General features: G+C 46.2%; 2 protein-coding genes across 2 annotated transcripts in view; both read right to left on the bottom strand.

Moving 5' to 3' along the window:
* Window positions 1-2324: 2324 nt before the first annotated feature.
* Window positions 2325-10846, bottom strand: LOC139382800 (extracellular calcium-sensing receptor-like). The gene is made up of 10 exons (XM_071127013.1): window positions 10264-10846; window positions 8775-8953; window positions 8502-8605; window positions 7991-8170; window positions 6976-7707; window positions 4882-5091; window positions 4685-4808; window positions 4311-4504; window positions 3935-4216; window positions 2325-3827 (listed from the first exon to the last, which is right to left on the bottom strand). Exons 1-10 carry the CDS (start codon window positions 10506-10508, stop codon window positions 3405-3407), a joined length of 2673 nt encoding a protein of 890 aa, XP_070983114.1. The 5' UTR covers window positions 10509-10846; the 3' UTR covers window positions 2325-3404.
* Window positions 10847-11381: 535 nt separating this feature from the next.
* Window positions 11382-21964, bottom strand: part of LOC139383003 (phospholipase C, eta 1) — a 104766-nt gene continuing 94183 nt past the window's right edge. Inside the window, exons 21-23 of the mRNA XM_071127293.1 lie at window positions 19780-19839; window positions 17343-17781; window positions 11382-16453 (exon numbers count right to left, since the gene is read on the bottom strand). Coding sequence (XP_070983394.1) covers window positions 13572-16453; window positions 17343-17781; window positions 19780-19839 — 3381 coding nt within the window. The 3' untranslated portion in view covers window positions 11382-13571. The remainder of the gene's footprint in view (window positions 16454-17342; window positions 17782-19779; window positions 19840-21964) is intronic.

Raw genomic sequence — 21964 nt, 5'->3', positions numbered from 1 at the left:
GGAGAGCAAATAAGCAATACATATGGGTGTATAAACGTAGGTGTATAGATGTGGATGTATAAATGTGTGTGTATACTGTAAATATGGGTGTATAAAAGTTTGCTATTCCCTCTCACCGTCGCCCTTATAGCCCCTCCCGCCCCTAATCAGTGTGCAGTGAGAGCTGTCTCCCAGGCACCCATGTAGCCCCCCCCCCCCACCCCCGATCAGTGTGCAGTGAGAGCTGTCTCCCAGGCACCCTTGTAGCCCCCTCGATCAGTGTGCAGTGAGAGCTGTCTCCCAAGCACCCTTGTAGCCCCCCGATCAGTGTGCAGTGAGAGCTGTTTCCCAGGCACCCATGTAGCCAGGAGGAAGCAGGAGCCTGTCTGCTGAATGCATCCTCTGAGCTGAGGGGGAGGTCAGCAACACTCCAGGTCAGTGAACTAAATATAATTTAAAGAATTTCTGGGTAGCTTTGGGGCTGTGGAAAAGGTTTTCCACATTATCTTTGTCTCCGTCTTTCTGTCAAACTTGGCCGGGTGTTTCTGATATTGTTGCTAGGAGCCCTCATCTGTACAGTGGTCCTCGGAATCTTCACCCGCTACCGGAACACACCTGTTGTCAAGGCCAATAACTCTGAGCTGAACTTCCTGCTTCTGCTGTCACTCAAACTCTACTACTTGTGTTCGTTGGTCGGCCCCGGCCCCGTGTCAGCTGAGGCACGCAGCGTTTGGTATCAACTTTGTTCTCTGTGTCTCCTGTATAATGGTGAAGCCCATAGTGGCACTGGCTGTGTTTAGGATCACTAACCCCGGGGCGAGTTCAGCTTGGCAGCATAGAAGAACAGTCCTGGTTCTCACAGCCCGGCTGGTCTTAGCTTCTCCAACTCCACACAAAAACACACGCTACCATAATGATAAGATTGTATATGAGTTTGTGGTGGGGACAATAGCAGGGTTAGGAGCGTTGCTAGGCTACATCGGCCTGCTGCCGATCCTCAGCTGCCTCTTAGCCTTCCTGGCCAGGAAACTCCCTGACAACTTCAACGAGCCCAAGCTCCTCATCTTCAGCATGCTGATTATCTGTGCCGTGTGGATGTCCTTCGTCCCTGCCTACGTCAGCTCTCCTGGGAAGTACGCAGGCGCTGTGGAAATATTTGCCATCTTAGCTTCCAGCTTTGGCCTCCTGGTGGCGCTGTTCGGCCTGAAGTGTTACATCATCCTGCTGAGGCCAGAGAGGAACACCAAGAAGGCTCTGATGGTCCGGGCCACAACTAATACATAGGGATAATTTTCTTTCAATTCCTTTATTCTTCAAGTCCTCTTTCCTCGCCTTCTTTTCAAAACCCATTGGATGAGAAGGTCATTGGGCCGGGGCATCTGACCCACTCATCCAATGGATTTGAGAAGGAGAGTGAGGAGAGAGGACAGGAGTAATCAAGAAAATTTAATTGAGATTCTCACAATGGCTTATGTAATACCATACCAATAGTCTACAGTGGAATCCTCTCCTTGTCTCCTTTAGCTGACGTTATGTCGTTCTGCCCCTGAACAAGGCAGTTAACACACTGTTTCTAGGCTGTCATTGTAAATAAGAATTTGTTCTTAACTGACTTGCCAAGTTAAATAAAGGTTAAAATAAAAATAAAAGTTCCTCTCACCACTGATCTGAAATATGAACACTAGGTGGAAGTATTATGCCTGCTAGGTATTTACTTGTCACTCTTTCAACATAAATAAAGGACAATAGACAAGTATAGTAACAGAGTATGATGGTCTCAAATTGTTTTAAGTAGCTCTTTTTCCTTTCACGCCAAGATAGTTTCCACTTCTGTCAGAAAAGGAAAGAAGAACCTTATGTTTTGAGGTTGATGACTAGAAAGATATTTCATTTTTTATTTTGTCAGTACCCTAGTGATATGTAGTGATCTACTATTGATTATAATTATGTTCTGTGATTAAATATCAATCAGATTAATACATGATTAAGTTATTTGGGCTGTTAAGTAGGCTTTTGATTTCATCTGTATACGTGTGTGGCTTTAATCTTCATTATCCCTGATGAGTGGATCCCTGATGAGTGGATTTCTGCATGCATTTTTTTTTTAAATCAATCAATTAATTAAAGAATGAAACAGCATAACATTCCTGCTCCCTCTAAAGGGTTCTGCTTCCGTATTCATTCATCCATGAATTAATTATTAATCAAAGTCCATTTTTTTTATTAAATGAAACATTCTGACTTCAAAGGAGCTGCTTGAATGTGTTTTTATAGAACCTTAGCAAAGATTTATGTAAATTAAAAACAGTCTCAAACGGGAAAAGAATTACACACTTCATAAAATGTGAAAGGAATTAACATTTTTATTAATGTACCCTCATTTAAATGGCTTGGTGTGTGTTTTCAGAACTGGCTTTCAGGTGAGAAATGGAATTCATTAAAGTCTATCGATGATGGTTTGTGAAAGTTTGTGTCCATCAACTTGTTTAGGTTTTGTCTGAAAAGTTTTATACAATGTCTTTATTTGTTCTGTTTTACCATACAGTACATGTGATTAACTAAACACATTGAAGACTATACTATATTATAAACTGGTTGGTTCGAGCCCTGAATGCTGATTGGCCGAAAGCCGTGGTATATCAGACCGTATACCACGGGTATGACAAAACATGTATTTTTACTGCTCTAATTACATTGGTAATTATAATAGCAATAAGGCACCTCGGGGGTTTGTGTCATATGGCTAATATATAAAGGCTAATGGCTGTGTCCAGGCACTCCACATTGTGTTGTGCGTAAGAACAGCCCTTAACCGTGGAATATTGGCCATACACTCTCGGTCCTGATTGTTTAATTATATAAATGTGTTTCTTGGTGGTTTCTAATTGGACATCATGTGTTACTTGGTGGTTTCTAATTGTCCATCATGTGTTTCTTGGTGGTTTCTAATTGGACATCATGTGTTTCTTGGTGGTTTCTAATTGGACATCATGTGTTTCTTGGTGGTTTCTAATTGGACATCATGTGTTTCTTGGTGGTTTCTAATTGGACATCATGTGTTTCTTGGTGGTTTCTAATTGTCCATCATGTGTTTCTTGGTGGTTTCTAATTGTCCATCATGTGTTTCTTGGTGGTTTCTAATTGGACATCATGTGTTTCTTGGTGGTTTCTAATTGGACATAATGTGTTACTTGGTGGTTTCTAATTGGACATCATGTGTTTCTTGGTGGTTTCTAATTGTCCATCATGTGTTTCTTGGTGGTTTCTAATTGGACATCATGTGTTTCTTGGTGGTTTCTAATTGGACATAATGTGTTACTTGGTGGTTTCTAATTGGACATCATGTGTTTCTTGGTGGTTTCTAATTGGACATCATGTGTTTCTTGGTGGTATCTAATTGTCCATCATGTGTTTCTTGGTGGTTTCTATTTGTCCATCATGTGTTTCTTGGTGTTTCTCTCTGGTCTCAGGAGGATGATGAAACACTTTGGAGCAAACAGACAGAACAGCAGCCCAAAACTAGAGGCTAAGATGGCGAATATCTCCACCGCATCTGCGTACTTCCCAGGAGAGCTGACGTAGGCAGGGACGAAGGAGATCCATACAGCACAGAAGATCAGCATGCTGAAGGTGATGAACTTGGCCTCGTTGAAGTTGTCAGGGAGTTTCCTGGCCAGGAAGGCTAAGAGGAGACAGAGAGAGGCCAGCAAGCCTATGTAGCCCAGCACCAGAGAGAAGCCGGCCACAGAGCCCATCTCACATTCCAGGATGACCTTAGACCCCTTGAGGCCTAGGTCACGGTAAGGCAGGGGAGGACTTATCGACAACCACACGGCGCAGATGATCACCTGCGTTTACAAACACAATTACAAACTCATCTTACTCATCTTATACAGTAAAATACTGATTCATTCAGTTAGGTGACTTGAAGTTATTTCAATATTAAAGCTCTCACCTGAACACTGGTAAAGAGGAAGACACTCCCTCTCTGCTGCACGGGTCCAAACCACCTCATCAGCTGCCCAGCACCGGGCCTGGCTGAGCGGAACGCAGCCAGAACCACGATGGTCTTGACAAGGAGGCAGGAGAGACAGAGCACAAAGATGACCCCAAACGCCGCCTGGCGGATCTGACACGCCCACACCGAGGGACGCCCAATGAACACCAACGAACACAGGAAGCAGAGCTTGAGTGACAGGAGAAGCAGGAAACTCAGCTCTGAGTTGTTGGCCCGCACCTGGAATGAGACGAATGGTTAGACATACATGATACCATAGAAGAGTTCTCTATTTTATCCCGTACCCGATTTAACACCGTATCAAAGCTCTTACCAGAGGGGTGTGGCGGTGGTACACAAAGAGCATAAACACAGCCGCCGTTGCCACAGCGCCGCACACGGCAACCGTGGTCAGAGTGACGCCCATGGTGTCGTTGAAGGAGAGGAACTCGAGCTGACGAGGGATGCAGGCCGTCCGATTGCCGTTGGACCAGAACTCCAGAGGACAGCGGTCACATTGTAGAGAGCCTTGAGATTGAACAAGTTACAATGACAATTGAAAAGCATAAATGACTTATTCAGTCTAATTAAGTCTTAATTAAAGTATAATATTTTATTCAAGAGAGAGATCAGGTCAATAACGGCTATTTAAGAACGCCCTTTCATTGTTTAAAATTATATTCTACCCCAATGTCACAGTTCACTGACCTGTGGTGTTGCTGACCTCTCCCTCAGCACAAGAGATGCAGTCGAAGCAGCAGACAGGCTCCCCCTTCCTCCTGGCTACACGGGTGCCTGGGGGACAGCTGTCACTGCACACTGACACAGGCACCTGTACATGCCATGAAATGAATTTCAATTGAACAAAACCTTTCAGTTCCTGTTTTAAAAATGGTCTTTCTTACCATATTAGATCCTGCGTTCCACTGGATGGCTGATTGGTCGATGAGGATATTGGACCCTTCTACTCGGCCAATCGTGACAAGTTTGAGCAACCCCTGGGGCGTGGCCTGCCAGTTCACAAGGTCGTAGACTGCAGGGACATCCGCGCCCCGGAAGTAAAACGGCTCCCCAAGTGGAGTGGTGAAGTTAACCTGGTTCATGTGCTGCAACAGCTTGGAGGAGACGAGACACAAACATTACCATTACACTGTTAATATGATGTAATAACTAAAAACCAGGGTAGGGTAGGTTACTTTCTAAATGTAATCTGTTACAGTTACTAGTTACATGTCCAACAATTGTAATCAGTAATGTAACTTGTGGATTACCCAAACTCAGTAACGTAATCTGATTTACTTTCCCCTTAACCTCTTAGAACAAGGTAGCAGGAAATAGCAGGAAATGGAAATGCGCAACGCCAAATGCTAATAGTACTCGATAAAACTCAAACTTTCATTAAAAAACACATGCAGGGTACTCAATTAAAGCTACACTCGTTGTGAATCTAGCCAACATGTCAGATTTTTAAAATGCTTTTCGGCGAAAGCATGAGAAGCTATTATCTGATAGCATGCAACCCCCCGAAATACCTGAAGGGGACGTAAACAAAATAATTAGCGTAGCCGGCGCTACACAAAACGCAGAAATAAAATATAAAACATGCATTACCTTTGACGAGCTTCTTTGTTGGCACTCCAATATGTCCCATAAACATCACAATTGGGTCTTTTTTTCGATTAAATCCGTCCATGTATACCCAAAATGTCCATTTATGAAGCCCATCTGATCCAGGAAAAAACAGCTTTCCAAAACGCAACGTCATTTTTTTAAATAAAAAAAGTTGCCTATAAACTTTGACAAAACACTTCAAACTACTTTTGTAATCCAACTTTAGGTATTTGTAAACGTTAATAATCGATCTGTATTCAATAGCAGCAAGTCTTGAAATCATGGTCGATATTCTCTCTTTCATAAACTTCCTCCTGTGTACTGGATGACAGGAAGTGCCTATTTCTCATTTCACCAAGGATTAATTTCAACCCAATTGCCAAGACTGGCGACATCGTGTGGAAGCTGTAGGAATATCTATTTTCCTATCTATTTTCCCTTGCCATAGACAATACAGAGAACTGGCGGAGGGATATATATATTTTTTTTTGTGAACAGTTTTCCTTGGGGTTTTGTCTGGTACACATGTTCTGTTATAGTCACAGACAAGAGGCATTGGTGCTTTGCTGGTGACTGTCTGTGATGTATTTACAGTTCAAGGCATACTTAACCAGCATGTTAAGGCTGTGTAAGGACTATTTGACCAAGGAGAGTGATGGAGTGCTGCAACAGATGGCCTTGCTTCCCCAATCACCCAACCTCAACCCAATTGAGATGGTTTTGGATGAGTTTGACCACAGAGTTAAGGAAAAGCAGCCAACGAGTCCTTAGCTTATGTGGGAACTCCGTCAAGACTGTTGGAAAAGCATTCCAGGTGAAGCTGGTTGAGAGAATGTCAAGAGTGTGCAAAGCTGTCATCAAGGCAAAGGGTGGCTACTTTGAAGAATCAAACATCGAAAATATATTTTGATTTGTTAAACACTTTTTTGGTTACTTCATGATTCCATATGTGTCATGTCATAGTGTTGACATGTATCTGGTAACGGACATGTATCTGGTAACGGACATGTATCTGGTAACAGACATGTATCTGGTAACGGACATGTATCTGGTAACAGACATGTATCTGGTAACGGACATGTATCTGGTAACGGACATGTATCTGGTAACGGACATGTATCTGGTAACGGACATGTATCTGGTAACAGACATGTATCTGGTAACAGACATGTATCTGGTAACGGACATGTATCTGGTAACAGACATGTATCTGGTAACGGACATGTATCTGGTAACGGACATTTATCAAATTACATTTAATCCATTACTCCCCAACCTTGCTCAGAACATATCCCCATAGCAACTATTAAGTGGACATGAATATTTAATTATATTAATTAGCATTTGCATAAGCATTTCTACTGAACATGCAATAGATGTGTGTGTACCTCTGCTGGGCTGATGTTGTGAGGAGGGGAGCAGGTGAAGCTGTTACCCCAGGAAGGGCTGTCTCTCTGGGGGCAGGACAGCAGGCTGTGGAGGGCGTGGGCTGCAGCATACACAGCCAGATACACATTATAGGTTATTCTCAGCTGAGAGGTGTCTGTGAAAGGGCTCTGCACCATCTCCAGAGTCTCTGCCCCACTGCAGGAGGCCAGGCGTATGCGGGGGGAACTGGAGGTGGGAGGAGGGGGATGTGGTGGTGACTCCGAGGGGGTTGGAGGAAGGGGAGAGGGGAGCAGAGACGTGTCGTGTTCATGTGCTGCTCCAGGGCTACACCCAAACTCCATTTCCCAGAGTTCCTTCAACAGGACGTCTCCGGGGCGACGAGAGGGGTGTAGACTTCGAAGGTGGGCTTCAAAGCCAGGCATAGGTGCACTACGGATAGCCACACCCAATACGCCCCGAGAGACGTTAAAGAGGGCGGGGTTTCGCAGCAGTTGTCCGCTGGTGCTCCATGCCTCACTGGCCAGAAACTGCCTGTCCGTCACGTTTCTCCTCCCCAGCTCCAGGAGTAACGCCCCCATGTCAGTGTACCAGAGGAAGACCAGGATCACCCGCGCTGTCGAGGCCTGGACCGTGTCTGCTGCTCGCTTCACATCCCTCACCAGGTTCGCCCGGTTGAGGGTCTCAAAGAACGCCAGGCACACCCCCGTCCCCCGAACCGCCGCCTCAAACACCTGGGGATCAAATATGAAGCATGACAAATAATCAAAATACTGATGTAGAAGTTAAAAATAAAATACAGCAGGATGCAGTATTAGAAATACCATCAATTTCCTTGCAATTTTTTAGTATGTAAATTCTACAATTTGACCAAGAATTAATAAAGTCAAAGTCAAAAGTCAAAGTTAATATAAAGAAACATATAATTAACTAAATAATAATAAATAAATCAACAGACAAGTGACTTCAATAAAGAAGAGCAGCAACCAACAACAAAATGAAAAGATAAAGAAAGACCTGTATGGCCTGACGACCGTAGTCGTTGTCTGCAGCGATAGCCCCGACCCAGGTCCATCCCAAGAGCCTGGTGAGCCGGGCCATGGTGAGGGCTTGGTAGACATCACTGGGGATGGTCCTGAAGAAGTTAGGGAACTCCTGTCTGTCACTGAGACAGCCACAGCTGGCCTGGTAACTGATCTGAGGACAACGCCATTAAATCAATCATTTCTCACTAAATACTAGACCAGCTGAATTATAATTAATTAAAGCATAATGGCAATCTTTCTAGGTATGTATTTCCTGGTTGTATTGAGAGACTGAGGGCATATCAACACAATAACATCAATCACATTTTAATGAAGTACTAAATACCCTCTTAAAATGTCTCAGTAAATACTAGACAATCTGAAATATGATGAATTAAGCAATATGGTAATGTTTCTAGCCACAGTATTTCCTGGTTGTGTAGAGAGAGAGAGAGAGAGAGAGAGAGAGAGAGAGAGAGAGAGAGAGAGAGAGAGAGACTGACCACAGGCACAGAGAGGGGCCCCAGGGTCCTGGCCAGGATGATGGCCTGAGTGGACGATGCATCACCAATGACCAGAGGAACGTGGGAGTCGCTTGATGGCCACGCTGGACAGGACACACACATAACATTTTAACATGATTCTATAATCAGAACGACATGATAGCATACACGCGCTATTTGCTATTCATTAATGGCTATTTGGCAAATACTTTTCAATACATATTCATTTTAGGTTAAAATCACATGTGAGGTTAGAAAGCTCTGTAGATTCGCATCTAAGGCTCCCCCCTGACACCAAGGCCAGTGCCCCTAGCAAGCTCCAGGGGTGCTGACCACAGCTGTCCAGGACACGGTAGCCCAGCCGGACTCCCGGCAGCAGGAAGGGGTTACGGTTAATCTCATCCACTGCAAACACCAGTGCGTGCACCCATCTCAACGGTTCCTCCTGGAAACTGAGAACAGGGATGTGAGATGAGAAGGTAAACATGAGAGATAGAAAGACAGGGAGAAAGAGAGGGAGAGAGAGAGGTAGAGAGAGAGAGAGAGGGGGAGAGAGAGAGAGAGAGAGAGAGAGAGAGAGGAGAGAGAGAGAGAGAGAGAGAGAGAGGGAGAGAGAGAGAGAGAGGGAGAAAGAGAGAGAGAGAGAGGGAGAGAGAGAGAGAGAGAGAGGGAGAGAGTAGAGAGAGAGAGAGAGAGAGAGAGAGAGGGAGAGAGAGGGAGGGAGAAAGAGAGAGAGAGAGTAGAGAGAGAGAGAGAGAGAGAGGGAGAGAGTAGAGAGAGAGAGAGATGGAGAGAGAGAGAGAAAGAGAGAGAGGGAGAGAGTAGAGAGAGAGAGAGAGAGGGAGAGAGAGGGAGGGAGAAAGAGAGAGAGAGAGTAGAGAGAGAGAGAGAGGGAGAGAGTAGAGAGAGAGAGAGAGAGAGAGAGAGAGAGAGAGAGAGAGAGAGAGAGAGAGAGTAGAGAGAGTAGAGAGAGAGAGAGAGAGAGAGTAGAGAGAGTAGAGAGAGAGATAGAGCAAAATTCAACATGTGTAAATGAGCATGGTGTAACCTTGTGATCAGATGAATGTGATTGATCATGAGGAGAAACAACATTCAACCTTAATAAACAGCACTAAAAAAAACAGATTTAATGTTGAACATCAATCTTATCCGTCTAAACTGAGAATCAAGTTGACAACGGAGAAATACCACACTCTATAACATCAAGATTATTTAAGTGTTTTGCATTTTCAAGAAATATGCCTTCTCTCATTATACTCAGATAGAGAGAGAACTGTGCTAAACATCTGAGGAGAAAACAATGGCACTTTAAGCAAATAAGTTAGACAAAAAACAAAGATCATTATTAAATGTTAATTGTTTTTGCAGACAATTTGTTAACATCAGATTTTAAATTGATTGCAAAAATTATGTACATTTCATTTTTGACGTGATTACAATTCTGTGTAAAAACCAAAGCAAAAGAAACAGTTTCCATTTCAGTACCGTGAGTCGGGACGCAGTGGAAGGACAAAACACCTTCTGAAGAGAACAACGTTCAGATCAAATCAGAAAAATACGTTTTCAAAGAAAGATGATCCAAATAAAGGAAAAGTACCCTAAAAAGAAATGCTGTTATAAAATAAAATAAAATAAAAAATGACTCATCAAAAGAATAAACAAAGATAGAATTTCACATCCTTTGAAAAGAAAGTCACAAGAAAAGGTCAAATTTACGCGATTTAAAAAAAAAAAGAGAACAGAAATAACCAAAGGAACTTACTTGACACAGGACTGCAGGTCAGGGTGTTGGCTGAAGCTCAGGTCTGGAGCAGGGGGGAGGTTATGGATAGGGAAGACAGCCCCGATCAACACATCACCTTCCTGGGATAGACCAAGGTCATCCAGACCGACCGAATGGTCCCACCGTGAACACACAGTTGCCTGAGCCATCGCTACCCCAACCCTGACCAGCCAGGGCAGTAGCAGGGGAATGGCCTGTGTCAGCCAGGTGAACCAGGGGGACATGGGAAAGCTCCTCTGGACACACAGGCAGGCAGGAAGTTGACCAGACCAGACCAAAACCACCCCCAATGCCGTTTCTATATACTGGTAAAAACATGAAACGCTACAGCACAGTGATATTGATCAAACGTACAGATGAGTTACAAGTGTGTGAAGATTATGATCATAAATCCTCCGTGTCTGAACATCCAGCCTGTTAACTGACTTCCTCCCTGCTAAGATGTAGCACAGATCAGCCTAAGTGGTTCTCCGTCAGGTGAAAACAAGCTTGAGCTGTTTGGGCAGTCAACAACAAGTCTCTATCTCCCAGCATTGGGTCTGACAGCAGCCTTCCCTGATCTGGCCCAGTAGAGGATAAGGGAGGTTATTTATAATGACCAGAGATCATAGAGAATACATGGAGTCAACAAGATGACACACTGAGAACCTAAATCGCAGGCCTCCTGAGTGTTGCTGTTAGTGGCAACAGCTTGACACAGAAAGATAAGTAAGGGAGACAGGGGGACTTGTTATTTTGAACAATATGTTTTTTGAGGATTTAGATGGTCGCAGGTGTGCTATTTCTCATCTGAATTACTGCTCATTTCACAAGAAATGACATCCTATTATCTACCCCATTAGCCACACACAGCATGATACAATAACACAGAGGGAGAGGGGGGGGGGGGGGGCTGTGTGTGTGAGTGTGTTGTGTGTACATACCATGGCAAGAGCACTTGTATACCTCAGGTAGTTGCAACCTCGTTAAACAATTAAAAGAGTGCGAGAGAGACCGCTGGAGAGAAAGATTGTGGAATATAAAGACTAAGAGAGAAGAGAATACACAATCAAGATAGAAAAAAAGAGGACAAACAGACACAATTTCCGTGTAAAAAAGTTTCAGAATTTTATTCCATCGGTAGGAAAATGCTCACATGGATCTTCTGAGGGACCATAACAAAGGAAAACGATGGGTTTAACACTGAAAAGAAGAATAAAATCAGGCAGCCTGATCCAGCCCAAAGGCCTCATCTACCTAGTCCACAGTGTTTCTGTTCATGGAAACATTTGACTGAAAGGAAAAAATGTGATAACCAGACCCCAACATGTTTTTTTTTCCTTCTTTCTTTTTGTTGCAGTCTGTATTAAAGTAATTATTAAAAAATAAAAGCGTTTAAACTCAAAAAAGTATGTGATAGTGTTTAAAATCGTAGAAAGCGAGAAGTCCGAGCAAGCAAGTCTATGTACTGTATTGTACTATCTATGTATTGTATTGTGCAGTCTATGTACTGCATTTTGTACTATATGTACTATATTTTACTGTCTATGTACTGTATTTTACTGTCTATGTACTGTATTTTACTGTCTATGTACTGTATTGTACTGTATTGCACATTTTATGTACTGTATACTGTAAGTACTATATTGCTCTGTCAATGTACAGTATTGTACTGTATATGTACAGCATTGTACTGTACATGTACTCTCAATGTATTGTATTATACTGCATTGTACTGTATATGTACTGTATTGTACTGTATTGTATAGTATATGTACTGTATTGTACTGTAGTGTACTGTCTATGTACCCTATTGCACAGTCTATGTACTGTAATGTACTGCATTGTACTGTCTATGTACTGTATTGTACTGTATGGTACTGTCTATGTACTGTATTGTACTGTCTATGTACTGTCTATGTACTGTATTGTACTGTCTATGTACTGTATTGTACTGTCTATGTACTGTATTGTACTGTCTATGTACTTTATTGTACTGTCTATGTACTGTATTGTACTGTATTGTACTATCTATGTACTGTATTGTATTGTGTATTTACTGTCTACATACTGTATTGTACTGTCTATGTACTGTATTGTACTGTCTACATACTGTATTGTACTGTCTATGTACTGTATTGTACTGTATTGTACTGTCTATGAACTGTATTGTACTGTCTACATACTGTATTGTACTGTCTATGTACTGTATTGTACTGTCTACATACTGTATTGTACTGTCTATGTACTGTATTGTACTGTCTATGAACTGTATTGTACTGTCTACATACTGTATGGTACTGTCTACATACTGTATGGTACTGTCTATGTACTGTATTGTACTCTCTATGTACTGTATTTCATCCAATCCCACTATTACTTGTTCTGTACAAAGACAGTAGTGCACTGTGATGTCTACAGATCGATGCAGTCATGCTGGACATGTCCACGTTTAACATGCAGGAAACAACTGTACCGTCAACAGAATAACACCACCGTCCATTAAAAAACGAATGTACAGTAGAATATTTACAAACAACACACTGAGAGGAGAAAGGAAGACTTGAGGAAGCTCTCTGATGAAACAGATCACACTCCTTAAAAGTTCAAACTTAAAAGTGCCTCACACTGGCTGAATCAACGTTGTTTACATGTCATTTCAACTAAATGACGTTGAACCAACGTTGAACCAACGTGGAAGAGACGGTGAATTGACGTCTGTGCCCAGCGGGCCTCTGATAATACCAATACATATTTAAAATATACAAACACCAAGACAACACTTCCCTTCAGAGTAAAACACATTTGGAAAGTTTCCAATTTTTTGCTTCATTGTAGGTGGAGTTAGCTTGAACAGGAAGTAGAATTACAGGAACAGGCAGGACAGGAAACAGGTACAATCAAAGTAGGAAGTGGTTTACAGTCTGTTCCAAATTACATTTACAGAACATTCTGATCAGGACATTTTTACATTCACAGACAAAATGTCAGACCCAATCAGGTAGTTAACTTCATACCTGTATTACTGGACAGACCCAATCAGGTAGTTAACTTCATACCTGTATTACTGGACAGACCCAATCAGGTAGTTAACTTCATACCTGTATTACTGGACAGACCCAATCAGGTAGTTAACGTCATACCTGTATTACTGGACAGACCCAATCAGGTAGTTAACTTCATACCTGTATTACTGGACAGACCAATCAGGATATATATTTTAGTTTTTTCTTGGTTATAAGCAGGAAGCTGATTTTCTGTGTTCTGGAAGTACATTATGCATCATTCCTGATAACCAGGAAGTGGGTTCAGAGTCTGAGCAGGAAGTAAACTTCCGGTTCTGATCTTATACAGGAGTCTGTGGGCAGCAGAGAGTCATCATGATAATGATCACCATAGTGATCTCCGTATCCGTACCCCAGTGTGGTGCACGCCCCCTCAGGCAGCCCCCTGTCCTCCAGCTGGTCCAGGTAGCCCGCTATGTAAGAGCCTGTGGAGTGTCTGTTAGCTGGGGGGTTCTGACCTGCTGCTACTTTAGTACGCAGCACTACCCCTCCCACGCTGGAGGGGGCGCTCATGTCCCGGGACTTCAGAGCCTCCTGCTGCCTCTCTCGAGCGCGATTGTTGATGTGACGCACACGGCTCTGGCTCCGAGAGGAAAGGCGACGGGAGAGGAGCGGGGGGGAGTCCTCCTGGGCATCAGGGACAGAGTTTGAGGGGGGGCAGGGGCGTGTTGGGGGAATGAAGGGTTTGAGGGGTAACTGAGGTAACTGGGGCAGCTGGGGAGACTGGGGTCTGTCCCGGTCTCTGTCATCCCCCTCCAGGGTGACTAGTTTGCGGAGCTGCTCAGTGAGGGGGTCTGCAGACTGCAGCCGTTGGGACAGACCCCCCAGGCCCCTCATCCTCCTCCGCTCCTTCATACAGGGGGTGATGAAGCTGCGGCTGATGATGTTGTACTTGCTGTGGAAGTTGCAGGAGATGTCCTCTGATGTCAGGTCACCCAGAGACTTGGACTTGCAGGGGCTGGGGGCTGTGGGTGGTCTGGGGATAGGTAGAGGAGGGGCAAGGGTGGGGCCCGAGAGGGGCAGCGGAGGGGGGCCAGAACGGGGTTGGAACTGGGGCTGGGCCTGGGTGTGTGATTGGGGTCGGGGTTGGGTGTGTGATTGGGGTTGGGCCTGGGGTAGAGGCTGGGCATTTGATTGGGGCTGGGGTTGCAGATGGGTGTAGGTGGATGCCGAGGCAGAGGAGGGCCCGAAGCAGTTGTAGTCTAGATGGCTGTAGGCCACATCACAGTCTGAGATAGGGGAGTACAGTCCTCGGTCTCTTGGGAAGCTAACATACCTTGAACCAGACATACTAGACAGACCAGGCAGACACTCAGAGGAGGACAACCCATTCTGGAAGCAGGTTGATGCTTCACCCTGATCCTGCCCTTCCCCTGTCCCATCCTGGTAGCCCCTGGTTTGTGGCTGGGTGTGCCCACCCTGGTAGCCCCTGGTCTGTGGCTGGGTGTGCCCATCCTGGTAGCCCCTGGTCTGGGCCTGGGTGTGCCTACCCTGGTAGCCCCTGGTCTGGGCCTGGGTGGGTCCACTGTAGCTGTGCTGCTGGGTGTAGGCTCTGGTAATGTCTCTGCTGTTCTCAAAGGAGAGCTCAGCCCTGCTGTGGGTGGAGGGATGGCTGTTCAGGCGGAGGGTGCTGGGGTTGGGGGGCCTTTCGAAGAGGGAGGGCTGGGTTTGAGGGGTTATTGATGGGGTGTTGCGAGGGGAGGGCTGGTGTGAGGATTGTACGAGGGGGGAAGGACACTGGGGGAGTTGGGGTGCGTACCGGGGAGAGGGGATTAGTTGGTTAAACTGCCTTTGGGGAGCAGCGTATTGTTTGGTTGGGCTGGTAGCGACCCAGGTGCAGTTGTGTCTCGGTAAGGTGAGGGGAATCTCCAGTGGATCCTCGTCCACGTTAATCTCCACCTCCATCAGATGACTTCCTGCTGAGTCCTGGCACAACAGCAACCGGTCAGACACTGTGCTGTTGACAGATGGGCACCTGTAACCCCATGACGACCCCCACTCCCCCCCTGACCCCAGCTCTGTAGGATCACTGACACCCCCATAGCCCTGTCCTGGCTCCTCCACTTCCACTACACCCCTACATGAGCCCACCCAGCTGTCCTCTGCCCCCAGGCGAGGAGGCACCTTGGCTGGGGAAGGCTCCAGGCTGCCCATGGGTGTGCTCTCCTCAGAGTCAGCCTGGATGTTGCCTACGGTCTGCTCCCTCAGGTTGTAGACAGAGACTGGAGACAAGACCTCCTCATCCAGGATGGTATAGACCTCCTCCAGCTCCGTGGTCTCAGGACTGGAGAAGAGAAGGGGGGCAGGGGGGTCTGCGTGGGAGGTCTTGGGGTGGGGTGGGAGTAGGTTGTGGTTTGCTTGGTTAGGGGTCTGGCTTGCCTTTCGAGGAGTGATAGGTCCGTTCGTTGCCTTGCGGGGGGAGGTGGTGGTCTGTGGGTCTTTATATGGGGTGGTACAGTCCACGGTGACCTTATAGGGTGTGCTGGAGTCCTGGACAGTGGGATGGAACAGACAGGACATGACACTGAGGACGTGGGGGTCAGAGTTCGTTGTGAGGTCATTCTGGTCAGCGGTGAGGTCAAACTGGCCAATCAGAGCGGAGATCGAGCCGCAGCTGGTGTCGTTGCCGAGGGATACGGCATCAATGAGTCGTGAGATGGTGCTGTCCTGCCGGGAGACGGGGCTCTGAAGATCGGACCGGTCCACGTTGAGTGGGGAGAGGGGGGGCACAGAGGAAGAGGGGACAGAGGAAGAAGAAGAGGAGGAAGGTGCTGGCGTGTTTGTTGTCTCTGGTCCGCTCTCAGTAGGTACGTGTAAACAGTTGCTCTCGGTCTTTGTTGACCTGCTTAGGTAACACAACGTCCTTTGGCGAGAGGAAATGCCCTCAGCTTTGATGGGTGGGTTGACTCTGTCCTTTAATTGCTCTCTGGATTCACCATCTACACTTCCTCCTCCTTGGCCAATGACCAGGCAGGAGGTCTCGTCTAATTGGTCAAGCTCTGTGGTCCTATCCCGCGTGTTGTTGTGATTGGTGGAAGGGGTGGACACACGGTGTTCAAGGGAGGCGGATGATTCGATGAGGAGTTCCACAGAGTGGGACCTGGGCCGATCAAAGGGGGATGTTCCTGTGTAAAACAGACAGGTTAGACAGTCAGTAAATGTTCAAACATTTTCACAGACGTACGTAGAACACCAAGCCAACCAACAACCAACCGACACATTCCGTCCAACACGAGCCAATAGCAACACAGAGACGAATGGAATGTACCACCAAATACGACTGTGAGAGGGGTGTTGGAAAATGAGGCTGTGCAGGTAACAGAAGGAACATCCAATTTTTTGGGGGGAAACATCCATTTCGGAAGAGATGGTCAAATGGGATCAATTTTGGCAGTAAAAAAAAATTAAAGATTTCTGATTTTGAAATAGTACTTTTACAAAGTTACATCAGTGGGATGATGTAATACTGGGATGTTTTAGGATGAGGCAACCTTAGGAGGTGTCTTGGTTTACCTGGCGGGATATCCTAGTCAGTTCTCTACTACAGAGAAGCACCACAGAGTGAAGAAGGAACAGAAAAGGCATGTTAAAGTATTGAGGAACAACAGATTGCCTGGATTTGTCAATTTAAACAGATTTTTCTTCTTCTATGTTTTCGGAAAGAAGGACAAGTTAGAAACAAGACAACGGTTTACATTTCCACATAAGACCCATAGCACTGTTTGTTTCAATGAGAGCGCAACACAACCAATGACCACTTCAACTCTAAGCATGATGTCACATGTAGCAACCAAACCAGACAAGACTAGTTGCTCTGCTATTACAGGTAAACCAGGATCATGTATTGCTCTGAGAAATAGGTAACATGATGCTGTAACCTCATTCAAATAGAGAAAAACACTGTTGTTTCTTCTTAGATATCTATTTTAACATATTACTTGTTACAGAACATATTGTTTTTATTATCATGGTTGATGTAAGAGTGTGTGAGGTCTCAAGAGGAGGTCTACCCACCGATGAGTGTGTCTGCACCCAGGTCAGTCTGCTCCTGGTCGGGGGAGCAGAGGGAGAGCTGTCCCTGCAGTAGCCTCTCCAGAGGCATGGAGATGGGTCTGTGGGAGACGGGGGCGTGAGGTGGGGGGCTCCTCTCCACCACTACCATCTCTCTGTCCCTTTCACTGTCCTTGGACCCCTCCCAGACCCTCCCAGACCCTTCCCCGGCCCCCACTCTGTCCTTGCCGTCTGATATGGAGGCCTTGCGGTCTGATATTGAGGTGGAGGACTCAGTGAGCTTCATCTTGGATTTCTTGCGTCGGTTGGTGGGGGCGCTGGCGGTGCGTCGGAGGAGGAGGTCACTGATGGAGCGTTTCCTGAGGGCCGAACCACAGCTGGTGTCTACTGACGACTTAGAGGACCTGTTGAACAAGCCTCTGATGCCTCGAAGCTGACGACCCTGGTGGATGGAGAGAGGGATAGGGAGACAGGGAAGGGGAGAGAAGGACATGGAGAGAGATAGGGAGAGAGAGGGAGGGGAGAGAGAGGGAGGGGAGAGAGAGGGATAGGGAGACAGGGAAGGGAAGGGGAGAGAAGGACATGGAGAGAGATAGGGAGAGAGAGGGAGGGGAGAGAGAGGGAGGGGAGAGAGAGGGATATGGAGACAGGGAAAGGAAGGGGAGAGAAGGACATAGAGAGAGATAGGGAGAGAGAGGGAGGGGAGAGAGAGGGATAGGGAGACAGGGAAGGGAAGGGGAGAGAAGGACATGGAGAGCGATAGGGAGAGAGAGGGAGGGGAGAGAGAGGGAGGGGAGAGAGAGGGATAGGGAGACAGGGAAGGGAAGAGAGGGAGGGGAGAGAGAGGGATAGGGAGATAGGGAGGGAAGAGAGGGATAGGGAGACAGGGAAGGGGAGAGAAGGACATGGAGAGAGATAGGGAGAGAGAGTGAGGGGAGATAGGGAGGGGAGAGAGAGGGAGGGGAGATAGGGAGGGGAGAGAGAGGGATAGGGAGACAGGGAAGAGGAGAGAAGGACATGGAGAGAGATATGGAGAGAGAGGGAGGGGAGAGAGAGGGAGGGGAGATAGGGAGGGGAGAGAGTGATAGGGAGACCGGGAAGGGGAGAGAAGGACATGGAGATAGATAGAGAGAGAGAGAGAGAGTGAGGGGAGATAGGGAGGAGCGAGAGAGGGATAGGGAGACAGAGAGGGGGAGAGAAGGACATGGAGAGAGATAGGGAGAGAGAGGGGGAGAGAGAGGGAGGGGGAGAGAAGGACATGGAGAAAGATAGGGAGAGAGAGGGAGGGGAGATAGGGAGACAGGGAGGGGGAGAGAAGGACATGGAGAGATAGGGAGAGAGAGGGAGGGGAGAGAGTGACGGGAGAGAGAGGAAGTATGAAGAGAAGGGTGAGAGAGAGAAATTGTGTTCAGCTTTCTGCATGAAAATATGAATTGCATAATGCGAGGGAGAAGGTTAAATAACATTTGCCATGCTTTTCAAGCACAGTATTCCAACCACAATGCACACAATATAGACTGAAAACACAGTAACACACTTCACTCTTCACAAAATGAAATGTTTTCAGCAAATCAACACAAATTCTTTACATTCATTCAAATTAATTCAAATTAATTGCAGAGCTGGCATTTCCCCTCCCCCCCAGGTTAATAACAGGCAGAACACATGGGGAGAATCTCAATTGCATTTCCTTGATTCCTTGCACCATCGCTCCTCGTCTCCTTCTCAAAATCCATTGGACGAGAACGTCAGAGGTCCTTGCCCTCTGACCTTCACATCCAATCGGTCTTGAGAAGGAGGCGAGGAGAGAGGACGTGGAGAATCAAGATAATACAATTGAGCATTTCCCATGGGTAAAATTGTCACATGTCATGACAAAGACATCCCCATAGATGGCACTAGAGCATCCCAGTAACCACAGTCTAACAACCCTCTCCTTCGCAATGCATTATTTTTTATTTAACTAGGCAAGCCAGTTAATAACAAATTCTTATTTACAATGGCGGCCCTACCCCGGCCAAACCCGGACGACGCTGGGCCAATCGTGCGCCGCCCTATGGGACTCCCAATCACGGCCAGACGTGATGCAGCCTGGATTCAAACCAGGGACTGCAGTGATACCTCTGGCACTGAGATGCAGTGCCTTAGACTACTGCGCCACTCGGCAATCGTTGCACATATTCCCTCTTTGGACAATTATCTGTGTTGTTAGTAACGCCATGAGCTCGGATTTTTATTAACCAAATCATTACTGACAGAAAATGCTTTGAAAATCACCTAACAATTAAACACATTCACAATAATACAATTATAAAACGAATACCAATCTTAGATGTTGTAAACATACAGAAATAATCTGAAACCATATACACTTCACCACACCCACACACATTAGAAACCATGCAGATGCCATGCAGCACACAGAATCTACCCAGGATACCTTGTTGGCTCCTAGAAAGTGCATTATGGTAAAGCTGGGGTTCAGGACTAGTGGACTCCACTGGAAAGGAAGAATGTACCAGCTTAGCTTGGGAGAGATGTATGGATGACAATTAACTGTCAAATATATATGTATATGTAGAAGCTGAAACTGATGATTCCCCTTCAGACCAATACTTCTCTATAGGGTCAGAGTAGCAGTAACCTGGTCCTAGATCTGATCTCAATAGCCTGGTCCTAGATCTGATCTCACTAACCTGGTCCTAGATCTGATCTCACTAGCCTGGTCCCAGATCTGATCTCACTAACCTGGTCCCAGATCTGATCTCACTAGCCTGGTCCCAGATCTGATCTCACTAGCCTGGTCCTAGATCTGATCTCACTAGCCTGGTCCCAGATCTGATCTCACTAACCTGGTCCCAGATATGATCTCACTAGCCTGGTCCCAGATCTGATTTCACTAGCCCTGGTCCCAGATCTGATCTCAATAACCTGGTCCCAGATCTGATCTCACTAACCTGGTGCCAGATCTGATCTCAATAGCCTTATCTCACTAACCTGGTCCCAGATCTGATCTCATTAGCCTGGTCCCAGATCTGATCTCTCTAGCCTGGTCCCAGATCTGATCTCACTAGCCTGGTCCCAGCTCTGATCTCACTAGCCCTGGTCCCAGATCTGATCTCACTAACCTGGTCCCAGATCTGATCTCAATAACCTGGTCCCAGATCTGATCTCACTAACCTGGTCCCAGATCTGATCTCACTAGCCTGACCTCACAAACCTGGGCCCAGATCTGATCTCACTAACCTGGTCCCAGATCGGATCTCAATAACCTGGTCCCAGATCTGATCTCAATAACCTGGTCCCATATCTGATCTCACTAGCCTGACCTCACAAACCTGGTCCCAGATCTGATCTCACTAGCCTGGTCCCAGATCTGATCTCACTAGCCTGGTCCCAGATCTGATCTCACTAACCTGGTCCCAGATCTGATCTCACTAGCCTGACCTCACAAACCTGGGCCCAGATCTGATCTCACTAACCTGGTCCCAGATCTGATCTCAATAACCTGGTCCCAGATCTGATCTCACTAACCTGGTCCCAGATCTGATCTCACTAGCCTGACCTCACAAACCTGGTCCCAGATCTGATCTCACTAGCCTGGTCCCAGATCTGATCTCACTAGCCCGGTCCCAGATCTGATTTCACTAGCCTGGTCCCAGATCTGATCTCACTAGCCTGGTCCCAGATCTGATTTCACTAGCCTGGTCCCAGATCTGATTTCACTAGCCTGGTCCCAGATCTGATTTCACTAGCCTGGTCCCAGATCTGTTTGTGCTTTGCCTACTCCGTTGGCATTGTCAAGCCAAAATAGTTGTCAAGAGACCATAAACAGACTGGCCCCCAGGCAATAGTAAAGAGACCATAAACAGAATGGTAACCAGGCTATATTAAAGAGACAGGAAATAGACTGGCACCCAGGCTATATTAGAGAGACCAGAAACAGGCTGGCACCCAGGCTATATTAGAGAGACCAGAAATAGACTGGCACCCAGGCTATATTAGAGAGACCAGAAACAGGCTGGCACCCAGGCTATATTAGAGAGACCAGAAACAGGCTGGCGCCCAGGCTATATTAAAGAGACCAGAAACAGGCTGGACTAGACTATATTAAAGAGACCAGAAACAGGCTGGCACCCAGGCTATATTAAAGGGACCAGAAACAGGCTGGACTAGACTATATTAAAGAGACCAGAAACAGGCTGGACTAGACTATATTAAAGAGACCAGAATCAGGCTGGTACCCAGGCTATATTAAAGAGACCAGAAACAGGCTGGACTAGACTATATTAAAGAGACCAGAAACAGGCTGGACTAGACTATATTAAAGAGACCAGAAACAGGCTGGACTAGACTATATTAAAGAGACCAGAAACAGGCTGGTACCCAGGCTATATTAAAGAGACCAGAAACAGGCTGGACTAGACTATATTAAAGAGACCAGAAACAGGCTGGACTAGACTATATTACAGAGACCAGAAACAGGCTGGACTAGACTATATTAAAGAGACCAGAAACAGGCTGGACTAGACTATATTACAGAGACCAGAAACAGGCTGGACTAGACTATATTAAAGAGACCAGAAACAGTCTGGACTAGACTATATTCAAGAGACCAGAAACAG

Source organism: Oncorhynchus clarkii, chromosome 24 (assembly GCF_045791955.1).
Source record: "Oncorhynchus clarkii lewisi isolate Uvic-CL-2024 chromosome 24, UVic_Ocla_1.0, whole genome shotgun sequence".
Classification (NCBI taxonomy): domain Eukaryota; kingdom Metazoa; phylum Chordata; class Actinopteri; order Salmoniformes; family Salmonidae; genus Oncorhynchus; species Oncorhynchus clarkii.
This window is presented reverse-complemented; position numbering and strand designations above follow the sequence as displayed.

Bases quoted from the DNA above. Each gene is read 5' to 3' on its own strand.
- LOC139382800 (XM_071127013.1), bottom strand. From the start codon at position 10,508: ATGTCCCCCTGGTTCACCTGGCTGACACAGGCCATTCCCCTGCTACTG. The intron at 7,708-7,990 runs GTCTTTCTTTAT...TTTGATCCCCAG, and splicing joins ACGGTCGTCAGGCCATACAG to GTGTTTGAGGCGGCGGTTCG. The intron at 3,828-3,934 runs GTGAGAGCTTTA...TTGTAAACGCAG, and splicing joins TCCTCTTTACCAGTGTTCAG to GTGATCATCTGCGCCGTGTG.